Source organism: Thunnus maccoyii, chromosome 14 (genome assembly GCF_910596095.1).
Source record: "Thunnus maccoyii chromosome 14, fThuMac1.1, whole genome shotgun sequence".
NCBI lineage: Eukaryota > Metazoa > Chordata > Actinopteri > Scombriformes > Scombridae > Thunnus > Thunnus maccoyii.
Genome location: NC_056546.1, coordinates 8,120,874 through 8,140,764, shown reverse-complemented (window position 1 = coordinate 8,140,764; position 19,891 = coordinate 8,120,874). Strand labels below are relative to the sequence as shown.

The 19,891-nt window shown below is 39.9% G+C and overlaps 2 protein-coding genes across 4 annotated transcripts; one reads left to right on the top strand and one right to left on the bottom strand.

The window, feature by feature from the left end:
• Window positions 1-109: 109 nt before the first annotated feature.
• dnaaf10 (dynein axonemal assembly factor 10) lies at window positions 110-6,312 on the top strand. The gene is made up of 8 exons (XM_042432821.1): window positions 110-393; window positions 2,346-2,446; window positions 2,711-2,841; window positions 2,939-3,040; window positions 3,706-3,821; window positions 4,420-4,554; window positions 5,665-5,762; window positions 5,910-6,312. The coding sequence occupies exons 1-8, from the start codon at window positions 208-210 to the stop codon at window positions 6,115-6,117; spliced, it is 1,077 nt and encodes a 358-aa protein (XP_042288755.1). The 5' UTR covers window positions 110-207; the 3' UTR covers window positions 6,118-6,312.
• On the bottom strand, window positions 4,510-19,493 carry LOC121911394. 3 transcript variants are annotated; one of them, XM_042432819.1, is made up of 21 exons: window positions 19,335-19,493; window positions 19,016-19,223; window positions 18,490-18,656; window positions 18,029-18,159; window positions 17,555-17,721; window positions 16,461-16,546; window positions 16,038-16,118; window positions 15,459-15,573; window positions 13,104-13,279; window positions 12,751-12,972; window positions 11,912-12,114; window positions 11,384-11,506; window positions 11,079-11,216; window positions 10,636-10,885; window positions 10,232-10,433; window positions 9,699-9,942; window positions 9,106-9,233; window positions 8,538-8,692; window positions 7,511-7,733; window positions 6,519-6,666; window positions 4,510-4,596 (listed from the first exon to the last, which is right to left on the bottom strand). In XM_042432819.1, the coding sequence occupies exons 1-20, from the start codon at window positions 19,491-19,493 to the stop codon at window positions 6,527-6,529; spliced, it is 3,318 nt and encodes a 1,105-aa protein (XP_042288753.1). In that variant the 3' UTR covers window positions 4,510-4,596; window positions 6,519-6,526. The 3 variants fall into 3 exon arrangements, with proteins under 3 accessions (XP_042288753.1, XP_042288754.1, XP_042288752.1); XM_042432820.1 differs by having other exon boundaries at window positions 4,512-4,596; window positions 6,511-6,666; XM_042432818.1 differs by lacking the exon at window positions 4,510-4,596 and having other exon boundaries at window positions 6,321-6,666.
• Window positions 19,494-19,891: the final 398 nt, after the last annotated feature.

Genomic DNA, 19,891 nt, shown 5'->3' with positions numbered 1-19,891 from the left:
ATAAAAAATACGGATACATTCGGTGTGTCTAAAACACGTGAAATGTTAACTTGAAATGTGTATATTTAGTCAGGCATCTGTTTAGGCAGCTGCAAGAGGGTCCCGACGTCATTTGTTTTGGCAGCAAGCTGCATTGAACATTATATTTCTTGCCACTTTTCAAGAGCATTTCAACCCTTTTAAGGGGCTATTTCGCACTCTGCAAAGATGTCATCGCCACTGTCGAAACCTCAGATAATTGCGCATATTCAGAAAAGTTTGAACTACACCGTTTTTGACAGTAAATGGATTCCCTGCAGCGCGAAGTTTGTCTGCCTCGGGAACTTTCCGAGGGGAACCGGGGTGATGCAAATATACGAAGTTCAGCGCGGAGAGGCTCAGCTTATCAAGGAGGTAGATAATACGACACAACATGTTATTTCTGTTTGCTTTTGTACCTTTTTTTCCTCAGAAATACATTGCTCAAACCGTTTAGGGTTAGCTAGCTAACATGAAGTTTCTAGAAAAGTCCTGCAAGTTGCTTGTCTCCATAGCAACAGGCAACACGAGAGTACTAAATGTCCTCTGCAAGTTAAAGTTTGACTTTTTTGACCTGCCTTTGCTGTCATTTAATACGTCCTTGAAGGATGAGTTCATGTCCAGTCTGTCTTAAAACAACAGTCTGGTGCCTATATGAACACTGAAAGAGGTTTTCCTCGCTTCCCTCCTGTTCATACTGGCTATTAAAAGATCCCCTTCAAATCTGCTTTCAATGAAAGTGACAGTGTGTCAATACAGTCAGTTTGTACAAAAAGAAAATTGAATTCAATTCAATTCAAATTTTATTTGTCCTGTACCATCTCATACAAAAGCAGTTCAAAGTGCTTTACATAAAAACAAAATAAAACAGCAAAAAATGTGCTTATAAACAGGAACATCCATGTATACATACACACATATACACACACACACACACACACACACACACACACACACACACACATATATATATATACACCGTGACAATAAATTTTAAATTTAATCCTCTCTGTTGGAGAGGATGTGGTTTAGTAGGAGACCTTTCCCACATTTTTTGGGATTGTCCTAAATTACAAAGTTACTGGAAGAAGTTAAAAAAGGAAATAGGAGATGTGTCTCTAAGGGGATTGAGGAAAAACAAATTATGTATGCTTAGAGCTGTTGTGTTACTAGCCCGTAAAATGATTACAATAAACTGGCTCAGGCCCCACCCACAGACCAATGGACCCAAAGACTTAAGGCCATGAACTGTATGGGAAAATATAACTGGTCTACTGTTATATCGTATCTAGCAAAGTTACTTGTTAACTTTGTTACTCATTCTTTCATACCAATATTATTTGTGTATGTAAAGTTGTGAGACAGTCTATCTGAAGCTTATATGAGGCTTCAGCAGTCTGAGTTAGTCATATCAAGTGGATATTTTTCACATTTAGTCTTTTTAGCATCAAATTCCCTCTCTGTGTTTCCTCAGACAGTGTTTCCCTGTTGACCTGCACTGGAAGTATAGTAACAAAGTTTGGTACTAAAAAGACTTCATATTACAGATAAACCTTTAAATACATTTTTGCACAGAAGGAGGCTTGTGGATTTTAGCCTCCATCACTTAGATTGTAAGCCCATTATGAACAGATCTTCTAATAGCCAGTATGAGCAGGAGGGATGAACCTATTTCAATGTTAATTTGGGCACCTGACTGACTTAAGACACACTTAAAACACACACACACACACACACACACACACACACACACACACACACACACACACACACATTTAAAAGTACAGTCACAGGCCTTGTGTATAACAGGCTGTGTGACCTTTAACTACCACTACAGGACGCAAATGTCAGCCCATGACACAGAACAGGCAATGCAATACGACACTGGTAAGTGTCTGAGAAAAACAAATGTCAGAAAACTTAAAAGTGTCTGTGATCTTTATAGCTTACTGGCAACTGAGACTGGCACGGTTACTGGTCTGTATCTGGACTTCAAGAAGATATAAAGGCACAGCTGAAGGAAAATGTTCACATCAAGAGTGCAGAGAAGATTTGAGGAAGCAGGATTAATGGGTTGTGAATCAGCTTAGGAACCTGGGAAAAGAAACATAAAACGTCTGCTAGGACTCATGAATCTTAACTCTAAATATTTAGTTCATGGGTAGATTTTTGATTATGCCTAAGTAATTCCAATTAGTCACAAACTTTTCAATTTACTCATGCTGATCCTTATCCGTATTTGCTGATTCCAACCAGAGAGCACATTCATACTACGGTTGTACTGCTTGTGCAATTCTCTGAGCTGAACCTTGCCTCTTATGTTTCAGGTAGAGAAGCCTAAACCCATAAAGTGTGGGACATTCGGGGCCACCTCTCTGCAACAAAGACACATAGCAACTGGGGATTTTGACGGAAATCTCAACATATGGTATTTTTCCACACCGAGTGATGTCATACTGTCTGTACCTTGCTTAATTAAAACACAAACCACTTCATGTGCTAATTGTAGAGACTTAATTCAAAACTGTGTTAAAACCAAAGAATTGGATAATTAGTATTGACCTCTTAATGGAAGAGTCATGCAATTTCTTCTAAGATGAATCACTGACTGACTGAATTCAAAGTGAATTCACACTGAGCCTGTCTTGTAGTCTACTAGTTCATTCAGTGCAGAGATTTCTATTATCTACAGGAATCTAGAGATGCCTGAAGTGCCAGTGTACACTGTAAAGGCCCACAAAGAGATAGTGAATAGTATCGATGGTGTTGGAGGCCTGGGGATTGGCGACGGTGCACCTGAGATAGTCACTGGAAGCAGAGACGGTAATAGCAATAAGAATGCTTTTAAAGCAACAACATAAAGAAAATTAGCTACAGAATTAAGTTAGCTAATATGTCAGTTTTCCTTCGGGTGTTACAGGGACAGTGAAGGTGTGGGATCCTCGACAGAAGGATTCACCTGTAGCCAACATGGAGCCTATGGAAGGAGAAACCAAGAGGGACTGCTGGACTGTTGCTTTTGGTGCGTACCTACAACCAAAACTTCTACATAACCATGGCTTTATACAGTAAAAATGTGCCCTTTGCAGTTTTTGACACCTGCTTTCCATATCATTTAAAGGTAATATCAATACTGTGAAAAGATCATACCCATCATATCTATCATCTCTACTTTACAAAGGATCGTGACCCAGAGTTTCCTTGTGTAATTATCTGACGATTCAAATTGTTATCACATAATTGACAAGTGGTACTGAGGGCATGTTTTACCAACACAGTAACAGCAACCAGCACAAAGTGGACAATCAGGAGGTATACGTTTGCCTTTTTCATTTTGTAATGTATCAGCAGAGGTTTATCCATGTTCTCTATGCACAGAAGTTGGGTAAAGTGCATGTAGGTCGTGCAATGGAAAAACAATCATCCTCCCACTCTTATGCATTGCTATGTGCCCTAGACTTCATAATGCTATATTAACAGGCACGTTTCAAGGTCAGGAAAATAGCAAAATGTCAAAGTCCTGAATGCAACAATCTATGTGCACCAAAGAAAATCTTGCCTTAAAACTGTGTTGTAAATTATATTGTAATACTTATTTACCAGGTGTTTTCATCACTTCAAAATTCCAAAACAGCTTTGAAATTGTGCCTTTACCATCATGAATAAAATCAGACCTTCTCATTATAGGTAATGCCTTCAACGATCAAGACCGCTGTGTGTGTGCTGGCTACGACAACGGAGATATAAAACTCTTTGACCTGCGGAATATGTCTCTACGGTGGGAGACCAACATTAAAAATGGGGTGAGGTGCACATACGTATTAAACTGGTGAAACATAAAAACATCTGAAAAGAAGGGGTATGATGTTAAATATTTCAGGGAGAGATTTTCCTCTTGATTTATTTAGTCATGTAGCCAGTGCGGCACCACAGCAAGAAAAGTACAATCATTTCTGAAGAAAACGGGAAGTCAAACTGACTTTATGATTCAACCAACTCAGCTCTATAAACTAAGAGTTGTAATATTTAGACTTAATGTTTTTATTAGGATAAACTATCCAAACATACATTATTTCTTTTGCACCGCAGCCTGCGCTTGAATCATAATGTAGACAAAAACAGGGACAGATGTGGAGACAGAACTTAAAATTACTTCCCAGCATGAATAAGACTGCACATACAATCATAAGGGAAGTCTGAGGTGAAGGCATGTTCTCTTCACACGTCATATACAAAGCACTGCACTCATTTTATTACACAGTTGTTTCAACACCTCCCGTCAGGGGTCATTATGTCCATTTCAACATATTTTTTTGGGTATGGAGAATAGTTTGTGGTGGAGCCATGCCCTGTGATAAATGTCCAGAAAGAGACTGTTATTTTCTCTTACATCACGGCCAGGTATGCTGTGTGGAGTTCGACAGGAAAGACATCAACATGAACAAACTGGTAGCCACCTCACTGGAGGGAAAATTCCAAGTCTTTGACATGAGGACCCAGCACCCCACCAAGGGCTTCGCCTCTGTTTCCGAAAAGGTAATTGACTCGGGTGGGGCGAGCCAGACGGATGTTTGGCTCCTATGTATGGGAAAAATGTCAAAAGGTTATTATCATTATTATTATTATTACATTTGTAGGGTACAAAGGGAAATGGGGGCACATGTCGTTTTGACCATTTTCACAGCTGGAAGTGTTTGGGGTTGTGTTTGTCTAACATTCTCTGTGGCTTTGTGTCACCGGCCAAAATTGACACTGGTCCAGCGAGGAGAGAGAAGTGTGGCTTTTTGTGGGAAAATACTAGAAAAACACACTTAAACCGGCATTAGTGTACAGCCCAGCTTGCCAAGTGTTTGCTAGGTCTGAGAGATCAGACGCCTCAGCTTTCTAAATATTTGTCCAGTTCTTCTGAGCGATCAACAGTTGGCACATCAAAGTCTCCAACCATGAATCATGAGGTTCCATCAGATATTTCAGTTATAAATAAGATATCTGTGTAGCTCTACAAACAGGTATTTCCATCTGGATGAAGTTTGACTTTGGATCCTTTTTATTTAAGTGGTTTAAAAATGCAAGAATATCATAGTAAGTTTGCCAAACAGGAGCCAATAAATTAACAACTTTGGATAAACATTTCTGAAGGCACCATTTTCTATGTTCTTTTTAACATTTTTTCAAGTAGGATATATTCAGTTTTTTTTGTCTTTTCCGTGTCAGCATATTTAGGTGTTGCAACACATTCTTTTCTTGAAACCAGACTCGATGAAGTCATTAACTGGGGGAGGTGTTCTGCATATGTAAAGGCGATACATAATTTGTGATGCGGTGCAGTTTGGCCAGTTGACGCAAGGAAAGTGGAGCACCGGGGAAGGTGGGGGTTTGTAGCAGAGATCACACTAGTGACAAAAACTGCTCCATCAATGACATCATTTTAAACAGAACTTAGAGTTTAAGTCAGTACCAAAGGAAGAGTCAAAACTGTGTGAGAAGAAGAACAATCTTGACTAAAATTACACAACAGCATGTGCACATTATTGACCCTAATCAGATTTAAGTAGTTGAGAGGTTTTTTTTTTAGATAAGTTTACATCTTGAAAGGTGAGAGAAATGAATTTAATTAAAGTAAATGATCCATTTTCTTTATTTTAGGCCCATAAATCAACCATCTGGCAGGTGAGACATTTACCTCAAAACAGAGACATCTTTATGACTGCAGGGGGAGCAGGCAATATACATCTATGGAAATAGTAAGTCATCCATCTTTACTCACAACAATGTTAATCCCATTTCAAGATACATAAGTACTCATCATGATGGTTGTTTTATAAGAATAACATTTTCCTGCTTTACTAAAAAACTAATCTGTATGATATTTTTTGTGATGTCATTACCAGCGAGTATCCCGCTCAGAGAAGCAAGAAGGACTCAGATGATGTGAACGTGGGCGTAGCCGGCTCTGTCAACCTCTTACAGAACGTCACTCTGTCCACTCAGCCAATCGCCAGTCTGGACTGGAGCCCCGACAAGCAGGGCCTGTGTGTGTGTTCGGGCTTTGATCAGTCTGTGCGTGTGCTCATCGTCACTAAACTCAACACGGTGTGAAAAAGTGCACCACACCAAAGACTGATGGTCAGGATCTTCATCTATTTCCATTTTTGTAGGATGCTCTTTTGTTGCACTATTGGCAAACATTGTTGTTCTCCAGTTCTCCCTGTTGTGAAAACTGACTTTTGATATGATGTTTTTTTTTTTGTGAACTTTGTGTTTACAGATTAAATGTGTCTTTTGTAGAAAAAATGACATCATTGTCTCAAGTTTTTTATAACAAGTAAAGTCGAGCAAAGAACCGTGTATGTAAGCATAGGAACTGTCTTACCAGCAGAGGACAGAAGAAGAAAAGAAAAGACAGAAAAGTATTTTTGGTACAGAGAAACCAAACATGTTAAACTGTGACTCACTCAAGGATTCAAAAAGATTAATACAGCTATTCAGTACCGAGTTACCAGAATGATCATATCCAGCATTTGAACTTGAAGAAGTCCTGTAGATCCTCATCATCTTCTTGTCTGTCATGGATCCTCGCGTAAACGCTCTTCAGCAGCTTAGTCATGGACTTTCCATCCAAGATGTCGATATATTTCTCAATGCAACCTACAAACACAACCACAGGTTAGCAAATAAAAAGATGACTGCAGCTTTCACATATGAAGTAATTCATTTCAAAACCTCATCCAAAATATTTGTCATGTTGTTTGAACTCTGTTTAATGATCTGTATTAAAGTTTGTCATGAAAAACCTCATATGATACTTAATGTACTAATAATATATTGAACATCTTGAGATAATTAAATGCTCCTAATCTGATTTGCTCTGTGCACAGTGAATGATTTGTCTGACATCATGCTGCATGTATGTACTCTATGTCATGCCATCTATCCGGCCGTCGCACCAGTTGAATGTGATACATCTCTATAAATAGCGTGTCATGGCATGTCACATGGGCCTGGCTGCATGATTTCAATGCAAGACTTTGTAAACAACACATTTTGGTTAAATATAGTCATGGTAACTACTTGCTGAGAAAACTGTGGTAAACCAGTATTTGCAAATACACAGTACATGTTTTGTTTGTTTAAACATGCCCGGCATTCACGAGGGGTGGAGTTGCAACAAACCGTAGCGTGGTGCAAATGACTGCCACTGTTTTAAACACTATTTATAAATACTGTACTATTTAGTAATACTGCAGTATTTGACCTAAAACAGTTCATTTTAAACAATCAGTCCCAAATTATTATTATATATTTGAATCATAAATAATTATTTCCTTTGTTAAAGTCAGAATCAATTTGAAAAGTTGCATGCAAATTTGAATTCATTTGAAAACTCAAAGATTCCAGTAAACAGCTCACATTAATAACAACAGTGTTACTGCTCACTAGTGCTTCCACTGCTGTTACCACTTCTATTTCAAATAATAGCAATAGTAATCACTTAGGCCCATGACTTTGCCATATGCTACGAGGTTGGGGCCCAGCTGCGGGTGGTCATACAGCTCCAGCATCATCAGCATGCGGACGATCTCTCCTGTGATGAAGGCGTCGTCGAAGCTTTGTTCAGCCACAGGCTTCAGAGGGAAACTGCAGTACACCTCCACTGCAGCCTGAGGGTCCGACGGCTCCAGCAGCTGCACAAGCTCGATGTATGCATCATGGACCTAGACAGTCAGTTTATTCATCAACCACAAGGAGAGAAATGAACACTGGACACCTGCCAAATGCTTGTAATGTCTATAAAGAACATCTCTACCTGCGATATATGCAAGTTATTTTCTCCTAAAAAAGGCGTTTGAGCTGTAAAATGCTGAGATTGGACCAAATCTAGGATTCATTGATACTTAATTATCTGTTAGGGATTTCCTTTTTGATTCTCTTTGAAAGTGTAACTATACTAGCACCTCTGTCGGCTTAAAGGTGCCCTGTGGTTTCAATGTTTCTCTCCAAAATGATTTGTGTGTATCCTTGAAGCCTGACAAAAATGTTGGATGCATTTTCTTCCTCATAATTTTTGAATATTTTAAATAGTGCATCGTTTAAATCCATGCTTGTTTCCTTGTGCATTTCAGTTGCCAACAGTCAGTCAGTAAAATAGCTCACATACAATGCATGCTTGACCGTGTGTGCTTGTGCAACCTCATGCACAGCTACATAGCGCTACTAGTGGTCAAAAACTCCATGGGGTAACTGATAAGGGACATAACAATTAATCCATTAGACACATTTTATAATAATACAGTGAATACAATATTATATATACTTCTTTTTTGCTTTGATATCTCATGTTTGGTTCAGCATATAAACCAACAACAGAATTTGATCCATTCACTGAACTGAATCGTCATGACTGCAGTCACCCAGTTCAGTGACAGAGGAGTGTTATCTTATTTTAGAGTCATTGTAAACTGCATTGTAAAAGCAGTGAGGAAATGTCTGAAATCTAAATATAACAGACAACATCTGACCCCTGGTGCCATGGAGATGACCTCCTGGTAGAGCTGCTTTGCCTGGTCCTGGGCCTCTACAGAGCGGGAGAGGGCGCGGGCCAGACCCAGCCGTGAGATGTGAGACCTGCGGTTCACTGGTCTGGACGCACTGACTCTGTCTGCCACAGCAGGCTCTGACACACAAAGTAAATACACACATACAGTATAATTATTTCCTTTCAGAAAAGAAGAGACAGACATCAAGAGATGTCTCTTCCTGTTGTTATTTCATGTCGTGTCATACGTGAGGTTTCACAATGAGACAACTGTTGTTTAAGGTGAGATATTTTTTTATGCTTTGCATAATTTATGTGTAGTATACATGGTCTTGCAAAAATTGTGTATTGGTGAACTTTGATTTTATAAAACACAGTCACACAACAACAAAACAGCATAATCTGCAGTTCAAACATATGATTTGTGTCACCTAAATCCTGAAAAACTTAACTTTGATGAAGATTTTGGGGGAAGATTCTTAGACATTTCAGCTATACAGTATTTGTCATTCTCTTGCATTACAGTAAACCATGCTTCTGTCATGTCTTACCCTCTGTTGTCTCAACAGTATTGGAACAACAGTCCTGTTTAGACTTGCTGGAAGGGAGCTGGGGTTTAATACTGTTGTTGGAAGGTTTGGCTGATCTGTCTGGCTTTGCTGCTGCTCCAGCTCTACCCCTGTAAGAGAATATATAATATATATAAATATATATATGTTAATTTGTGCTCATACAAAAAATAATTCATACACATCACATTTATGTCAATGTTAATGTCCTTATTCATGCCTAACAGAACTATTAAATGAGCAGCCGCGTGGCATAGTTTGGGGTTTTTGTTTTTTTTTTTACATTTTTCATTATAATCCTCAAGTTTTCAAGACCTGTAAATGTTCCCTTCATTCGAATAATTCTCTTTTCATACAACTTCTACAAGGAAACTAGAAAACCTCCTCCAGTGAAGCAACTCAGATCGATGAACAGTCAAAGATTGTGTTTGTTCTTGGCATGAATATGAAGAAGGATAGAACTGAAAAAAGTATGCCTCCACAGGAAATCCTCCATGAATAAATAAAAAGGTAAAAACAGACAACCACAGAACAGGTCTGCCAAACGCCTGAATCAGGCTGCCAACATGACTCACCTGGCTGCTGGGGTTTTGGCTGGAGGCCGGGCAGCTTTCCCTCCCCTAATGGGGGCCAGCGAAGCAGGAGCTTTGGATACAGCTACTGCCGCCCGCCCTTGACCAGGCCCTCCCTGACCTTGCTTAGCTCCTCTCTTAGCCGCACTGGTGTCAGAAGGCCCCTTCATTCCCGCTCGTGGGGTGATGGACTGCTTGGCGGCTATCTTGTTTTCAGCCTCCAGTCGAGTCTGCCACCAATTTTGTTCTGAACAAACAGGAGGGTTAATGTGCTAATGTGTTAGTGTTTGGGGTTCATTTTCACTGCATTTGTTTAATGCAGTGTTTGTTGAACAGAATTGCTCGAGTTAACATGTCATGAACAGCCAATTTTTTCATGAAACTACATGAGTATAGTACCTGCATATAATTTTTTGTTGTTTTTTTAAAAACTTTTTTACAAAAATATAAGATTTGGCCTATCTGTACACAGTTTTGTTAGCTGGGAGTGACACCAAAGACCTTAATGTGAATGACAGTATAGCACATATACTCACTGCTTAACTGTTCAGGAGGCTCTCCGCTCTGACTTCTGTTTTCTAACTCAATGCTGGCCTGGAAGCTGAGGCAGGCATCAGCTATGGCGACCTTTGACCTGTCCGAATTTGGATTGTTATCATATTGAGCCAGCTGTGCCAAACCCAGGAGACACAAGGCGTGACTGTCTCGAGGCGTGGTCACTACCGCAAGCTGGCATACCTGTAGACAGCAGCAGGGGAGATGGGCGAAAGATACAAGTTTGATTTCTCTGTTGCACCATAGAGGCAGAGAACAACAGACACTTATGGCCATAACAGATAAAAAACAGTATATTCTAGCTATGGTGCCTCAATGTACAGCAACACAATTAACTAGCAGACATCTGTGGAATTGTCAACTTGCACAACAGACACACTATTACCTTCTCCTGCATGTCCAGCAGCTCCTGACAGGGGGCGATAGAGGTGAGGCGTATAAGAGCTGTGAGGGCCTGGCATCTCTTTGCCACCAGAGACTGCTTCTCAATGCCAGTCTTGGCCTGGCACTCACTCTGCTGGATCAGCCTCTGCAGCAGGGCAAAGTGAGCATCCAGCAGCACCCACTCCAGCTGCCCGCTCACCTCACCACGACACACACACCGACTCACACTCTGGGCAGTCAGCACGGCTACACTGGAGCATTTCAGCACAGAGACGAGCAGACACTGGGTTTTTATACGGTGCTTCAACACTTATTAAACTTGATGTGAATTTAAAGACTGTAATTGAATCACAATTTCACACTGGAAATGAGTGAGACAGCTTATTGGAGCTGAGATCCACTGATAAATTCTTACTAAAACAAGACTTCTGGTTTGTAACGTACGTGTGATAGACTTGTTCAGCACTCATGGCCTTCCCTGCCAGCGTGTTCCTCTGCTGCAGCTGGCCCAGAGTGAGGAGGCCTCGCAGGAACTGTGTGCTGAAGCTGGATAGAGGGTCTGATGGATCCTGCTCCACCCAGCTGTACAAGACAAAGAATGGCAACACATTCACATACATCAGCCATGATGACTGTGATGAAGTGACATACAAACAAAACAGACAAACGCAAAGCAAGGATCAGTACTCACTGACCCTCTCTCTCTAGATGCATCCACCTCCACCTCCACCACACACACACAAACACACCTCCTGTTGCAGCGCTGGCTGATAAAGTGCTCCAGTCCCTGTTGTAAGAACAGAGCAGCCTCCTTCTCTGTGTCCTCGGAGACTTTTTGCTCCTGCTGCAGCAGAGCCAGCCCTGTGAAGAACCTGAGACAGTGAAGGCAACACAGAAGAAATGTTGAAGACCAGCTCTGACTCTGTAGGTATACTTGTAAATCTGGACCCTGTTGAACTGCTAGGCCACATTTCTGTATGTTTGACCATTCCAATCCTGGTTGATTTTTAATTTTCCATTCCCTCTATGATCATGATATTATTATTGATACTTGGCAGGTGCAGCATAACTTGGATCCTGATAATACTGTTCTCCTCAGGTGATATTTCAGGTGTTTTTTCTATCTATGAGCCAGTACACAATATGAGATCCTCAGGTAAAAACCTCCTGGATGTGTGGATAAAATTTAATTAATTAGGATTATTATTACTGCTAATACAGTTACTGACACAAAATAATTTCTGCTACTGCTACCAACAATAGTTCTATGACCTGACCTGAGTGTCGGATGTAGGGGGCGTAATGCTAGGCCGCTCTGGAGATGCTGAAGGGCTTCCCTGCTCCTTCCCTGCAGCAGCAGCAGCCTTCCTACATGGAGGTTATACTCCCAGCTGTCTGGACTCAGAGACCAGGCGTCCAGGTATTTCATCAGGGCCCGGTGGACGCAGTTCTCCTCATCCCGCACAGCTGCACCGCTGTCCTGCAATAAGGGAGAAGGAAGTTCATTCAATATGTCATTTATTGATGACCAATTACTTACTGGGTGCTGTCGACGGCGCCAGTCTGAGCAGCCGTGGCAGTCTCCACAAGCTACATAAAACTTAAGCATCCATAAACTGTGGCAGTTTGACGCATTTCCTTATTAAAAAGGATGCTGTGCTACGTCTAGCGATGGAAAATGTCACAATATTCTGTTTTCTACAAATCTACTTGAGCTGGAAAACGATATAAAGTGACTCTGAGGCGAGGGATGTAGTCAGTGATGATGAATCATTATTACTGTCTTTTTAAACTTTGCAAAGCCGTTGTGAGGGCTTTGTAAACTGTGACATAACTCTGAATGGGATAAGCAGGTTGGAATGGAATGACTGTACATCCAATCAATAGTCATTTGTCATGCATCAAGTTAGAAACGATTGCTATCAAGCCACAAGTGAACGGCAGTGCAAGTAATTGAAAAATGTAATGTCAACAAGCTGTGAGTTTCCTGGTCAAAACAGCAAACACAACTCTCTCTTTATGTTTTAGGTATTTCACTGGTGCTCCTAATTAGAGCAAGTAAAGTAAACTTCATTGTCAAGAAACATTATAGCAACCTATAGTATGACACAGTTACCTTGCCAGTTTTCTTGGAGAGCCAAATGTAGAGTGTTTGAACATAATCTGCTTTGCTGGACTGGCCCTGCTCTCTCAGCTGCTGATACTCTTTATCCAAGGCCTGAAGCTGGTTCTCTGTGGTGGGAGTGCCGAGGAAACCGTGGAGTTTACACACAGCCAGGATGTCATCCTGACGCGCTGTTGATTTAGCATCGCTTAATTCATCTCTGTCCTTGTCAACCTGGAGATGATGGAGTGAAAAGAGGAGAGGGTGGGCCGCTTTCAAGAAGCACTATTTTAATTTTATTTTTCTTTGTCAGGTTTTCATAAATGCGTAGACCTTCACACGACAGTGGTTTCAATTGACACTACCTTCTTCTGGAGGCCGTACATCTCTGTAGCGTAGTGCTGCTCCTCTAGAACGAGCCCCAGGAGGAAGTGGAGTCTGGCATCTCTGGAGCTGAGTCTGATAGCTGATGCATAGTAGACAGCAGCTTGTTCCAGGCTATGAAGAGGAGACTGCTTGTCCTCATACTGCAAAATGTCCCCTGTTGTGGAGATGTAAAAAAAATGAAGCCTGTGGTATACAGTATGCACACATCAGACAACAAGCCCAGAAAGTATTTGCATATATTTGTAAGAGAATTTGCATCAATATAGAATTGAAAAAACAACCTTTCACAGTGACTTTATTCTGCTGACTCGTACTACAGGAAATTTAACCCATGACAGTCATGATAGGTCTATATCAGGATATCATAACATCATCATAATAACCATGACAGAGATGAATTAGGCAACAAAATGACAGATGCTGTAGATAAGGAGAACTTCCACCTCATGTCTGCTTCCTGAGTACACACCAGACTCGGCTCAAATAATATCAAAGAAGTCTGAGCATAGGTCAGTTTGATGCTCAGGGTTTCCTACTTGGCTGTGCTCATGCGTGTTTTATATGTTAAACATACATCTATCTAGTGTGTGTAGTTCTGTACTTTTAACCTTTAAAAACACAAATTTACTGTCACCCAAAATTAGTTAGTTATTTTAGTTCGTTTTAGTAGAGTTTTAGTTTTTAGTAGGAAGCATTTCAAAACACAAGGAGATGCTATCCTCTAAAACATTTTAGTTTTAACATGAGTCATAATTGTAATAAAAAATGATAATAGTTACTTTTACATTCATGTCAGACTGTGGTGACTGTCAGAAAAGACAAACAGACACTTTTACAAACAGCGTTTGGCTGCTTTCTTGTGTTACTTTCTCATGAAAATGTTTCAACTTCACTTCACTCTGAAATCAAACCCTTGCACTACTGTTTGAGACACTGCTTCTGTTTTATCCAAGCACAAACATGTCCCTGTTCTCTACTATTCACAGTACACTGCATAATAAGGAATAAGAGGAGCTCCCATTTGGCCGCCATCTCTCTTTGCACTTATGAATGATTGCATGTGTCCTTTGAATGAAATATTCAGAGTGTGACTTGCCTTGGCAAGAGTTCCTTTTTTCTGTCAGACTGCACTGATGTCACAGCTTTTATATTCCAGAGAATATTACAAAACCTATGAAGCAAACCCATCCTGCAGCTGCTGCATTTTTTGTATTTCTTTAACTACTATAAACCAGATTAAAAAAAACTTTCAGTTAATAAAGGTTTTCTGTGGACCTAACTAATATTAATTTATTATATGCAGTGTAAAGTCTCTTTAAATATTAAAAATTAAATGCAGAACAAGCAGCATTTTTATTGAGGCCAAGTTCCCTTGCTTTGATAATTCCTACAAAAATGATCCAAAATGATCTTTATGTTTTGCAGCAGGTCAGATAGAACAACACTTTTCATTCATAATCCTCTATGCAGCTTGATCCGGTACAATATAAAAAAGCTTGTTTATTTTTCAAGGGGTGAAGATTAACTGTCCATCCCTCCCTATCTCATACCAACTCTCTCTCTCTCTCTCCCGTGTTACTTCTTGGTTCGGCTCCAGTGACTTTCATTCAGGCCTCTGGGATCAGTCTCGAATGTCACTTCTCAAAGTCATCAAACAATTAGTAAGGCATAAGTAGCTGAGAAAAGACAAGCAGTAACTTGAGTGCCTGGCACATCGGATAGAAGAAGAAGCTCCAAAGGCAACCGCTAACTCGCCCATTTTCATGTATTTTTTAATGGCTGAAACTGAGCTGCTGTGCCAAGGCGGGGCAAAGAAAATTACTGCCCTGTTCGCTGGCCAAGGATGTCTTTAAATAATCAAACAGGTGTGTTATTTTACTACCTGTGGAATACAAAATACACTCCAGAAACTGTCTTTTAAAGTGGGTGGTAATTTAACTCTGCAGCATTTTATAAGTAAAAGGAAGAGAAAAGAAGTGTTTTAGTACATATATGTTAATGAGAATAATATCTGCAGAGAACTGATAAACCTTTTGATGAATTCTAATTGGCTGGCACCCCTTTTTTGGATTGCCCTGAAAAGTATTCTTCCCAAGACAAAAAGAAAACAAAGCATTCTTATTATTACAGTATTCTGCACTGTGATTAATAAAAGTGTAAAAATACAGAGGGTGAAAAGGTTATTGCAGTCAGGAGGGTGTATTAGAGACTTTAGGAGGGAAATAGGCTTTATCAGTGTTGTAGTTGGCATTGGTTGCCAACAGATGTTGATAGAGTACTTGACATCCATTTAATTCCTGATCCTACACTATTGGATGCAAAGTAATACATGCCTGGTTTTGGCAAGCATTGCCGGTAGAGTTTCAGGTGATCCTGGGCCAAAGAACACAGCTTATCCACATCGTCTTCTCCTGCTGTCATCTGTAGTCTTTTCTCCCAGTTACGCACCTGTAGTGGATCATTCAGCAGTGAAGTAACAGAGGCGAAGCCGTAAAGCTTAAACAAGCAGGAGCAGTGTTGTACAGTACAGGTAGAGTGTTGATGTCCATATAGTCTCTATTACATCACCCAAATTCATCACAGACATAATCTTTTACTAACTAAATATTATCTCATATTATTAAGGAGTATCAAACATTTGAGAGAAATATCATTTTGCCTCCTTATCATGTGTGACCGACTGTATATGTGAAAGTATGAAAGTTGTGATTGTATTACAGCATCAGAATCACTGACGAAAAGTCCTGTTCATTCATAATGATCAGATTTAAGCAATTCTGACCCCTGAATCACATCTCTAGTTTACTGAATGGATCATTACTTGAAATAGGAAACACAAAGAAAGAAACAAAAGTTAGAGAAACTGAACTGACTGTACACTGAAAATACAAAGTAACAGTAAAGATCATTACCTCCGAAATGTGTTTAGTCTCTATTTCCAAGCAATTGGATGATGCAAAGTGCTTCTTATACCAAGTCGTCTCTGTGACATCCTGAAAGAAATGGTACCCTGGTTATACTAAAAATGTTTTTTTTAATATTTCACACATGTGGATGAAGAAGTAAAGAGCATTTGACTGATTAAATCAATAAAATAATCTATGGTGAGTTTATTAATACAAAGAGTGAGGGTATAATAGCAATTAATTAAATGCAGAAACGCCATCACACCTTTGCACCTCATCCACGCTCACAAACACGAGATATTTTTACTGTGGAAGTTAAACCAGCACTTAGTCACTGTGAAGGGATTGCTGACTTGTAAATAAAGAATGAGCAAGGTCAGTGGCAGTGATTCTGGCAACTCAGAGCACTGTTAAATCTTTCATACTGACCTTTGCATCCAGGTCCCCTGTGGGCTTCTGTGGACAGTCCAGAGAGTGTGACCCCAGCTCAGACAGTTTCATCACACTTTCACATCCTTTGTTTAAAAAAAGATCAAACACACAATAAATCACTCACTACAGGTGGATACTAGTGTTGTCCTCCACTCTTGATCAAAGTAAAGTCCAGTTAAATAACACATTCATGACAGGTTTAATCAGGTGATTGTGTGTTTTTTACAGAGTAAATTGAGCTGTCAGTTTAATTAACAACTCTGCACAACTGCTTTTCCTACAAATACAGGTAATTGTGCAAATTGAGCTCCAACAATTGTATTAAACTTCTACTTTAGGAAAGAAGTCTATTGCATGTTGTTCTGGTGCCACTTTTATGGTTGTTCTCTTGGTTGTCTAAAAATAAATTACTCATCTGACTAAGCAGGAGGAAGCCTGCTGGATAAAAGGGCCTGATGCCAAATCAAGCCTTCAACTCAAGACAGCTGATAAATGAGGTCTTAGTTAAGTAATAATATCCCCCTAGTTACCGCAACATAATAGATGTCTACAGTAACATCATGTTACATGATAGTGAAATCAGGACTTTTGAGAGGTAAGGGAGAGTGTACCTAGCAGCGTGAAGTTGTAGTTATACAAGCCTTCTGGAGGCAGAAATAATTCAGCTGATCAAGAAAAATCTTAATGTTGGAGCATCCAGAAGGTTTAGCTTGTTGCAATAAGTCCAGTTGCTCTTGACTCAACCCTTCTGGATATACAATGACCTGGATGACTGAGAATCTTCACAGACTTAATGGTGGAGCCAAAGAATCAGAGTGCAGGTTAACTATCTGAGCATAAATGGCAAGGAAGGAACTCTGTAATGGCAAGACCTTTTGTATTCTTTGATTACGTTTTACATTTGTGGCCGTGGGAGGTTAGCGAGCTATTAACTTCCTCCTCTTCATATCAAATGTTTTTTTGCTGAAATAATTGTGGTTCTATTACTTTATCCATTGACCTTTAACTCAACAAATAGGAGCTTTGTCTCCACAACACAACGATTCTGCTGCAGACAAATCTTTTTGAGGAGCTAAGACCCCAAGCTGCACCTCGGTAATTAAAGAAGCACTTGATCAGAGCAGCAGACATCCTCCTGTCAAGGTCCACTTCAGTGACCTTCCAGGCGTCTCCCAGAGGACAATCACTAAGTGGGTCCACTTTCGATCTTCGTGCCAGCATCTCGATATAAGGCCTCGAGAAGATGTGCTTTGGGTCACTGCAAATCAACGAGAAAAGTCTGAGCTAGATGTAGTACTAGAAAGCAGTGCGTGCATAGTCTTAGATCCTTTAACCTGTGCTGTCCTAAATGGTAAATGGTAAATCCAATTAACCAAAGTAAAACAATATAGCCATCAATATCCAAACTCAGAGATTGTGCATGTGATACTGATTTGTTATTGTTTGTTGTCTTTTTTTTAAGTCACAACTGCATCAACTGCAATTAAAATGAATATGATAAAGGTTCTGACTCTTACTACTATTAGCTTTTTTTCACATACAGTGTCTTCCTGTTCAAGTCTCACCTGTGGTTGATAGATACAGGCCTATAAAAAGCACTCAGGGATACTGGACATTCATAGTCCAGCTGCTGTTTCCCATCAGTGAAGGTCACAGCCATGGGAATAAGCTCTCGAGTCACCAACACTGTGTACACCTGACAGAGTTAGAGGGGTGTCGGTTTTAGTTACCACTGGAAAAAAAAAGCACTAGTGTGGCAGTAGAGCCAATCCTTACCAAACCTAAAATCACCAACAAAAACCTCTATTCTTGAAGCTGATTTATATAGTAACATGGGTCAACTAAGAGTGTGTGCAAGGCTTTAAAATGTAAGATTACTGTGGGTTACCAGGTAGGTATGAGGTAAAGATGAGGTGACCCGCAAAGCTGTGAAGATTTATGTGTTTTTAAGTGTTATTTTAACAATTGACTGTGCTAATCGAACGCACATAAAAGCCATCACATCAGCACTGATGCCTCATCCTACCTGTGAATTACTGCCATCTGCTGAACAAACTGTGATCTCCACCACAGTGTCTCCAAAATTCAGTGGGACTGGTTGTGAGCTGTCTGCCCCATTCACTGTAACTTTTATGTTTTTGTCTGGCACCTTAGGAATCAGGGTCACAGCATTACAATGAAAGGTGACAACACCTGTAGGGGAAAAAAAGGTTTTCAGTGAGGGCAACAGAAATCAGAAACATCAATAAAAAAAATATTTGTATCTTATATTTAAATGTAACCTGCTGGTATTTGGAAATTGTTTTGTTTTGTTGTTTTTTTTGTTTCTGTAAATTTGGAAGACAAAATACCACCAAGGGACATAATTACAAATGTTTTTACATTTTTAACATTTTCAGATATTGTAGTGTTGCATAAACATCAATATTTTTTTTAACATGTCAGTGTATTTACTTTTTGTATTCATTAAAATATGAAATAATAGCACAGCAAGACTTAAATTAAACTTCTACATCACAGAGCATACTGTAGTTTACTAAGTTTGTACTCACTATTGTATTCATAGATTTTAGGACAAAATGCAGGATGAAGAGGGAAATCTCCTTCCAAAGCCAGATGACTGAGCTCTGCAATCTTTGCAGAGAGCTTAGTGATTTCCACACAGTATTTCTTTATAGTACCATCTTCAGCTACCACCTCAATCTCTACCCTGTTCAACCCATCATTGAGTTTAATGGTGCTGGAGCCGTCACCAAAGAGCTGAAACATAAAAAAAACACACATGGTGCTGATGAGGTTAACTTTTCTGTGAAGGCGAAATAAAAACATAAGCATTTATTTGGTTACATTCATTTACAGGACAGAACTCACAACACTGTATGAAGCCCCACAATCACTAGTAATCAGGTCCAGAATCACTTTGTTGACATTGCTCTCCACTGTCATTTTGTAATCTGTGACTTCTGGAGTGAAAGCTGGCTGTAGATTCCCACAGGAGACGGAAAGCTTCTCCAAATCACAGTTGTCCATGTCTCAAGCCTCTTTCACGGTTGGTTTAGTTGTGTTTAGCGACAACAATGTGGATGATCCAAGTCCTAAATGCACCCAAACTGTTCTCTTGACATCCCAGCTTCACACTGACGCTCCAGGTTACCATAGCAACGTGAACACTTCAGCCCCCTTCAGATATTAAGTTACCAGCAGTTAACTTTGAAATATCTTAAACGTGTTTTCTCTGAGGACAACGCAGCACCGTACACCAAAAGCATGGTGTTGTTTTTGCTTTTTTTTTCAGTTTTCGTTGTAAATTCAGGTAACTTATCTGTCAAAAAATAGACGTCCACATAGAAAGAAAACTCTTGTGGCCAGTTATGGTCGCTGAGCAATGTACCAAAAAATATTTACGCAAATACCGCTGTTATTATTCT